At 43.2% G+C, this 8,193-nt stretch overlaps 1 protein-coding gene across 2 annotated transcripts in view; it reads left to right on the top strand.

The window, feature by feature from the left end:
- The first annotated feature begins 3,453 nt into the window (after nucleotides 1-3,453).
- PPP2R3B (protein phosphatase 2 regulatory subunit B''beta) overlaps nucleotides 3,454-8,193 on the top strand; it is a 47,971-nt gene continuing 43,231 nt past the window's right edge. The window contains exons 1-2 of one of the 2 annotated variants that reach the window (XM_027643032.1): nucleotides 3,454-3,576; nucleotides 5,015-5,466. In XM_027643032.1, the coding sequence (XP_027498833.1) occupies nucleotides 5,119-5,466 (348 nt within the window). In that variant the 5' untranslated portion in view covers nucleotides 3,454-3,576; nucleotides 5,015-5,118. The other variant, XM_027643041.1, reaches the window with a different exon arrangement.

The raw sequence follows: 8,193 nt of genomic DNA, 5'->3' as shown, positions 1-8,193 counted from the left end.
CTGTGTGCAACAGAGACAACAAGATCTAGAAGCTCATGTGGCTCTTCAGCTTCTCCGTGAGGATTAGTAGCTCCCCACACTGTACAGGGGGAAGTACTGTGCTACATGGATATACTAGCATGGGTGTACTAACTCCACTGCACTGTGTTGTTAGGCCCAAGCACTCCTGTCGTTAATTGGCATGAGTTATATTAATACACCACTCTCTTGCACTTGTTTAACAAGTGCCTTACCTGAAGTGTAGTGTGTGTCTTTTACAACAATGCTAAGTGTAACCCCATCACTAACCTTTCAGGTATCAGTTGGATGTTGCACACTCAGTACTTTATTATTCAATATTTATTCAGGGGATTTTTAAAGGAGCCCATCCTTAAACCAGGTAGATACATTTCACATAAAATGTAAGACACTAGAACAGATTTTTGTTTTCCCTACATTGAAAGTAACATAGAAAGGTACAGTTTCTGTACTCACTATGCCAGCAAGAACATGGAAATAGTGGTCAAAAAGGAATTTCAAGCTTAAATTCTCAGTGGAAGATCTGAATAAAGAGGTCCAACTTTAGTACTTCTCCATTTTTGGCCAAGTTTGGACTCCTCTATCTCTATAAACACACATCCCTAGCAGTGAATACACTGCTAAGTAGACCTAATTCATTCAGAGACACATTCAAAATATCTGTGTGAATTGCCAGTATTGGTATAACCTGGTGAGGAAGCCCAAAGTGTCTTCTGTTTAACAGTAGGCATGGAATTGATTCCTCTCTCATACCAGTGTTAATCATGACAAACTCTAATAAAGTCAGAATTAGAATTGCTTTGAATATACACTAACATGCATGAGAGAACACTGTGACTGTGTATATCTCTCATAGGTTTTTTTTCTTTTCTTTTTTCTTATTTCTCATGTTCCTCTGAGAGATCTCATTGACAATTTCAACAAAGGGCATCATCTCTACACAGATGATATCCAACTCTACAACTCTGTCAAGTCACTCTCTGATCCACTTCTTGCCACCTGTCTTCAACATGTCAATCAACAGATGGCTACACCATCACAAAGGAACGCTTCAAAGGCATTAAAAATGTTTTAAAAGTACTCTTTGTTCCATGTCTGTTGCTCTGCTATCAGTCTTCTTAATTCAGCCTTCAGTTCTCAGCCAAAAATCTTGCTACTGTCCATAACAAGGAGTTTTCTCTTCCTCTGCTTTAAAGCTAGTTCCATAATATTTACAGATTTATCCCTACTTTGACATCTGCTTCCTCTGTGTTATGTTGAATGTTTTACTCCAGCTTAAAGTTATGCTGTTTTGTCCACTTGAGCTTTCCAAAAACACATTTTCCAGCTTCACCAACCAACAGGCAGGAAACAGAGTACTGCTCTACTTCAAAAAGTGGAGACTTTCACCACTCTACAGGTTTTCTGGAAAGCAGCATCTCATTTAAGACTTGTGAAAATATATTTCGGTGTCTACAGCAGTAAGTCAAAGTTCTCTGGTACACTTAGAAGAGTTACACTGCTTTTTGCCAGATGACTCTGTTTCTACAAAAATGTAATTATGCTATTATCAAAACATAATTGTGTTGTACTGTTCTGGATTTCTCTCGCAGCATCTCATCTTTTGTTTCTCCTCAGCCCTTCATTTCTGTGCCCTCTGTCCAAGCTTCCAGACATGAGAAAGCAAGCTCATTCCTTCACTTACATAATCTATATTAATCTTGTCTGCATTTTTAAGCCCTCTCTTCAAACCACTGTAACATGCAACTGGTATCATCTTTGGTACAGCCTCAGTTGCACAGTAGGAACGTTCCCAGGATTTGTGATAATAACCTGTCAGAAACCTGGAGTGTCTCTCACAGTAAAGGAAGTGGCAGAATGGTAAAATGGATAAACATGAGCAAATGAGCAAAACCACAAAAGCAAAATTCAGTGTAGTGGAAGTAGGGATCTGATGTAAAAACACGGATGACATGCTGAAGTATAAAATACCAAGGAAAAGAACTATATGGGGCAAGGCTCAGCTATCTAAGACTCCACTGACAAGTGTACCTAGGAAGCCTCACAGGGGTGCCCCTGAAGGCTGGCAGCCACAAATTTCCAGTGTATATTTTCCAGTGCAAAAAAAAAAAGGCTGTAAACAGATTGGCACAGATGGTTCACTTAATAAGGGGATTATTCTTTTGTTTGTTACTGCCTCCACTTCTCCTTTCATCCTATCATTTGCAATCCCATAACACTAGCAGCAATCACAGCAATTGTGTAGAACTGGCATTTAGTGTTCTCCTTTTAACAGCATTTAACAGCTGGAACACCTCACACACTTTCACAGAATCACAGAATGGGTAAGTTTGGAAGGGACCACAGTGGGTCATCTGATCCAACCTCCCAGCTCAAGCAGGATCATCCCACAGCACATTGCACAGGATTGCATCCAGACAGCTCTTGAGTATCTCCAGGGAAATTCCACAACCTCTCTGGGCAATCTATTCCAGTGCTCAGTCACCTGCACAGTAAAGTAGTTCTTCCTCATATGCAGGCAGAATTTCCTGTGCATCAGTTTCTTGCTGTTGCTTCTTGTCCTATTGCTTGGCACCACTGAGAAGAGCCCTGCTCCATCCTCTTGGCACCCTCCCTTCAGATACTTACACACGTTAATCATGTCCCCTCTCATTCGTCTCTTCTCAAGGCTGAGCAAGCCCAGCTCCCTCAGCCTCTCCTCATTAGACAGATGCTCCAGTCCACTTATCCTCTTTGTCACCTTCCACTGCACCTGCTCCAGGAGTTCCACGTCTCTCTGAGGAGCCCAGAACTGGACACAGCACTCTTGATCCGGCCTCACCAGGCCTGAGCAGAGGGGAACACCACCCATGACCTGCTGGCAATGCTCTTCCTAATGCACTCCAAGGACACACTGCTAGCTCACGGACAGCTTGTTGTCCACCAGCACCCCACACGGTGTGATTCTTGGGGATGGTCCTCTGCAGGGCTAGAAGTTGGACTCGATGATCCTTGTGGGTCCCTTCCAGCTCCGCATATTCTGTGATTCTTCAGAGCCGCTTTCCAGCAGGTCAGCCCCCAGCCTGCACAGGTGCCCGGGGCTACTCATCCCCAGGTGCAGGACACAGCATTTGCCTTTGTTGAATTTCAGACAGTTCTTCTCTGCCCATCTCTCCAGCCTCTCGAGGTCCCTCTGGAGGGCTGCACAGCCCTCTGGGGTATCGGCCACTCGCCCCAGCTTTGTGTCGTCAGCGAACTCGCTGAGGAGGCGTCTGCCTCCCCATCACTTTGCCAGCTCCTTTCAAAAAACCAGCCAGTGAGGAGCAGCCTGTGAGCTGCCGCAGCTCTGAGACACCGAGACCCTGTCTCAGCTCTGAGCTCGGCACAGGGGGCGGCGGGGCCACCGGTTGACACAGGCGGGGCGGCCCCGCCGCCTCCCCACGGCCCGTCACCATGGCGACCGCCGCCGCGTCCTGCGGGGCGGAAGGGCCGCGCTCTCGCGAGACGCCGGGGCCGGGCCGGAAGGAGGCGCGTGTTTGAAGGCGGCGGCGGGAGGGGCGGCGGTGGAGCTGGGTCGGGGTGAGTGTCTGTCTTTCGGGACATTCCTGTGGCGGCGGAGCTGGGTAGGGGTGGGTGTCTCTCTTTCGGGATACTCCTGCGGCGCGGAGCCACGTCCCCCCTGAGCTGCTGCTAGGGGCAGGTGCCGGCCCGAGGGACCGAGCGTGTGGCGGTGGCGGTGGCGGTGGCGGCGGCGGTGGCGGTGGCGGCGGTGGTTCCCCACTCCCGGGGCGGCGCCGGGCTGGCCCTTCCCCAGAGCCGTTTCCTCACACGTTTTGCTGCTCGGGGCTGGCCGGGCACAGCCGCGGGTGCCGTGAAGGTGTTGGTCTGACAAAAAAGGAAGCGAAACGACGTGACCTTCAGGTTTAGAGGTGGAGTAACTAAACTGCTGAGTGGCGACAGTTTAAGTGATGCGGTGTTATAGGGCTTCCAGTTCTGCCACAGGATGAGGATGAGCATTGGTTTTTAATAGTATTGTTCGTTTGCTAGATGTTATTCATTTCCAAATTGAGGTACTTATTTTAAGGCTTCTTCAGCAAAGTATTGGCATATAGAATCATAGAATAGAATAATTTAGGATGGAAGAGACCTCTAAGGTCATCGAGCCCAACCATACATCTTTGCTGCCTTATGCATGTAGATCAAATACTGACAAAGGCTTTAAAAAAAAAACAAAAACAAAAGCAAACATGAGGAAGCATAGTTTTTGTTTAAACTGTACCAGATCTCGATAGTAACTTGATTCTGTTAGCATTTCATTCCAGTCCTCTATCTCTCTCTAAAAAAAAAATATACATTCTGTTTGTTTCAGTTGAGTAGCTGAACTTGAAATCATACTCCCAATTCTTGAATCACATTGGGTTTTGCATTGGTTTTGAAAAACTGTAAAAGTGGATGTCAAGTATCAGTTTTTAAAATATTGAATGACTCTGTGATACCAAGCTTTGGGTATTCAGCTGGGCATCCTGTGGGGGGATTGCAGGATTTTAAGTCAGTAGCACAGACATCTGAATGAAAATTGAACCTTCAGTCTTAATTCTAAACCTCTTGACTGAAAGACTTGCTTCTTAAATCTTTCTTGTTCTATCATCAAGGCTTTACGTAAACCACTTAGACATTTAGTTCTTAGCGTGTGCAAGTCAAGTCTTATTCATTGTAATACATGTGGGGTTTAGCACATTATTAGAGGATATTTGTTAGATATCTCTTGAGAAAGTCCAAGTGCAGTGTCTTTTTGTCCAGTCTCCATCATTTAAGCAACATGCTTTTAAAAGAAGTTATCTATTATTTAGAAGAAATTCTTGGAATTGAATCTGACTGATTAATGGGTAACACTTATAAAGTGTTGTTGAAATCACATATTAGAATGTAACTCTCAACTCCTGGTGGTATCTTGAGGGAATAAATACCAACGCTTGGGTAAAACTGTAAGATTTAATAATCATATTTTTCTTAACAGGAACCGTGAAGTCTGTGAAACAGTAAAAGTCAAGTGGAATGTTTAGATGATTGTCAAATCTTTACTTTGAATTTGAACAAAGAAAACAAGGAAACTGGTAGAAAATGTCACCTGGGAAAATTTTGCAACCTGCAATGAAGATGAAGGTAGATGAACTCTTTTTGTGCTGGTTGAGTCAGCCTGCAACTCAGTCGACAATAAAGGACTGCTTGAGAAGAGTCAAGAATGGGGAGAAAACAGAGATTGGTAATGCAGATTCAGGAAACAGTAAAAGTGAGAGGTTCACTAATAAAAATTCCAATTCCAAGCAGTCCATATTAGGAGATACCAGATTGCCTTTAATGTCCTTCAGTCCTCCTCAGCTTTCTACTACTCTTCCGTTGGCAACTCCAGCTACCTCAAGGAGCATTTCTAATGTTAGAGCGGCACGTCAATCCTCAAGAACAAAAGTAGTAAGTTTGTTTCTTACTTATTAGACTTATTTGCTTAAATGGAACTGCATTTTGTGTTTGTGGTTTTGGTAAATTATGCAAGTAAGTAGTTTCCCCTCAGGAGGTATCTGGAGTGGAGTGAAACAGCAGCACTGAACATAAAATTTCAATATTTGTGTGTCATTAGTTTTAACGGCTGGTGGCCTAAAATTCCAAAAGATTGTCTTGTCTCCTTGCAGTCTAATTGTGGATAAATGTAAGTCCTTGTATTTGTGCTCCTTTTATAATGTACTGCCTTGACTGCAAATATTCCTTTGTCTAATGATACCAGGCACTATTGTTAGTACAAGACTCAAATTTGGCTCCACTGAATCTGCATATTAACAAAGTAATTGTTTTGGTACTGCATGGTACACTCAGTGCTTCCTTTCTAATGAGGTCTTCATTTATAACAGACAATACTCTCTGTGCAAGAATGACAACCCTGCCCCCAACCTGAAATACTCTTTTTAAACTTGCAGTTCAGTTCAATCTAGTTTCTAGCCCTTTTCATAAATTGTAAAAAAAACCTGAATAGAAAATTATGTGGTGATTGACAAAATTAAGCATTGCTTATGTATGATCTGCCTTCATAGGATCATAGAATTATAGGATGGTTTGGACTGGAAGGCACCTTCAAGAGCATCTAGTTTCAGTCCCCTTACTGAGCAGGGATACCTTCCACTAGACCAGGTTGCACAAAGCCCATCCAGCCTGGCCTTGAACACTGCTGGGGATGGGGCATCCACAACTTCTCTGGGCAACCTGTTCCAGTGCCTCGCCGCCCTCACAGTAAAGAATTTGAAGATTTTCTTCCTAATATGTAGTCTAAACCTACTCTTTCAGTTTAAGTCATTTAAATCCTTGTCCTGTCTCTACATGCCCTTGTAAAGAGTCCCTCCCCAGCTCTCTTGTCAGCCCCCTTTAAGTACTGGAAGGTGCTATAAGTTCTCCCCAGGGCCTTCTCTTCTCCAGGCTGAAAATCCCAACTCTCTCAACCTGTCTCCATAGGCAGGGTGCTCCAGCCCTGTGATCATCTTTATGGCCCTCCTCTGGACTTGCTCCAGCAGGTTCGCATCCTTCTTACAGTGGGGACCCCAGAAGTGGATGCAGCACACCAGGTAGGGTCTCAGCAGAGTAGACAGGCAGAATCACCTCCCTTGACCTGCTGGCCATGCTGCTTTTGATGCAGCCCGGGATACAATTGGCTTTCTGGGCTGTGAGCACATGTTGCCGTGTCATGTTGAGCTTTTCATCCACCAGCACCCCCAAATCCTCCACCTCAGGGCTGCTTTCAATCCATTCCCCACCCTGCCTGTTATTTGTGCTTGGGATTTCACTGACCCAGGCAGGACCTTGCACTTGGCCTTGTTGAACTTCATGAGGACTTCGAAGAGTTGTTAAGAAGCATGCTGTTTGTGCTATAGGACTATAAATTCATATCTTTTAATAATACTGGGAAATTGTAAGAGGTCATCACTCCCAGTTACTCTACATACTTTGTTATCTAACTCATTACACTGGCCAAATCTGCTGTCCCAGGGAAGCCTGCTCAGGTTAGTGAGGGTAGAGAGAACAGAGCTGAGGTTGTTTAAGAGTATTGGTTTTTTTTTGTTTGTTGTCAATGTACCTTGAGTGTGTTATACTTACCTAGCTTGACAACTTGAAGTCCCCACTTCTTAGCTTCAAAACATCACACTTCCAGTCTAGTGTTTGTTTAGATTGGTTTTACAATAATATGGACCTCTATTTATGTGTTAATTACCAGCCAGACAGCAAGGCATGACAATTGATTTACTTATTTTTTTATGTTCACACCATTATGTTTTAGTGCACATTTCACCTTCGTTTCTAGTGAAATGCAGGAAGTCAGCAGATGCTCGGTTTATTGTATTAGATAAAAGGAAGCAAAGGAAGAGTTGCCATTAAAACCCACTGTTACTTGATGTACTTGATTGCTAATTTGTGTAGTGTAATTTCTCTTCAAGTGTCTTGGTTGATTACTTGAAGAAGATCCCATAAAGAAGAACTAGAAGAGATTAATGAAGAGTAACATTCTTTACTTAATTGGAATTGTTTATATAGTGCTGAGAGAAAACCTAAAGGGTTAAGTTTTTGATTGCTTGAAGAAGGTTGGGCAAGGGGAATTTCCAAGCAGTAAGAAATTTATTTATGGCTTTATTATTCAGCTGAACTGAAGCTTAATCCAAAAGTTTCTTAATCTTTAAGTGTAAATTGCATTTGCAGCTGACATCAGATCTTAAATACCACCAAGAGTTGCATAATTGCATGTGTACACCATGACAGTGTTTTCTCATAGAAAGCAAAATGTACCTTATTTCCTTCTGTAAACTACCTGATGTTCTGTAAACTACTAGATGCATTATTCAAAACTAATGCATCTGGTTTTGTACACTTAATTATGTTTCAGAGATCAAATCACAAATGGTTTTACCTACCTCATATGAGTTTAAGTAAGTTTGAGGCCCTCATCTCACTTCTAGAAATGCAAGAAACTGTTTCAGATAGCTTTTTTAAAAAGAAAGCTTGTACTGTAGATCCAGTATTACAGATTTAAATTCTAAACAGCGGTCCTAGAAAGTGGTAAAAGTTAATGTGCTTAGCTCTGTGTGCCCGACAGTGATATTGGGAAAGAGCTTTTACATTCAGCCATAAAGAGCTGGAAAATTATTTCTTTTAGGACTATAT

Source organism: Corapipo altera, unplaced genomic scaffold (genome assembly GCF_003945725.1).
Source record: "Corapipo altera isolate COAL_440 unplaced genomic scaffold, ASM394572v1 0, whole genome shotgun sequence".
NCBI classification, from domain to species: domain Eukaryota; kingdom Metazoa; phylum Chordata; class Aves; order Passeriformes; family Pipridae; genus Corapipo; species Corapipo altera.
The sequence above is the reverse complement of the archived record's forward strand: the minus strand, read 5'-3'. Positions and strand labels throughout refer to the sequence as shown.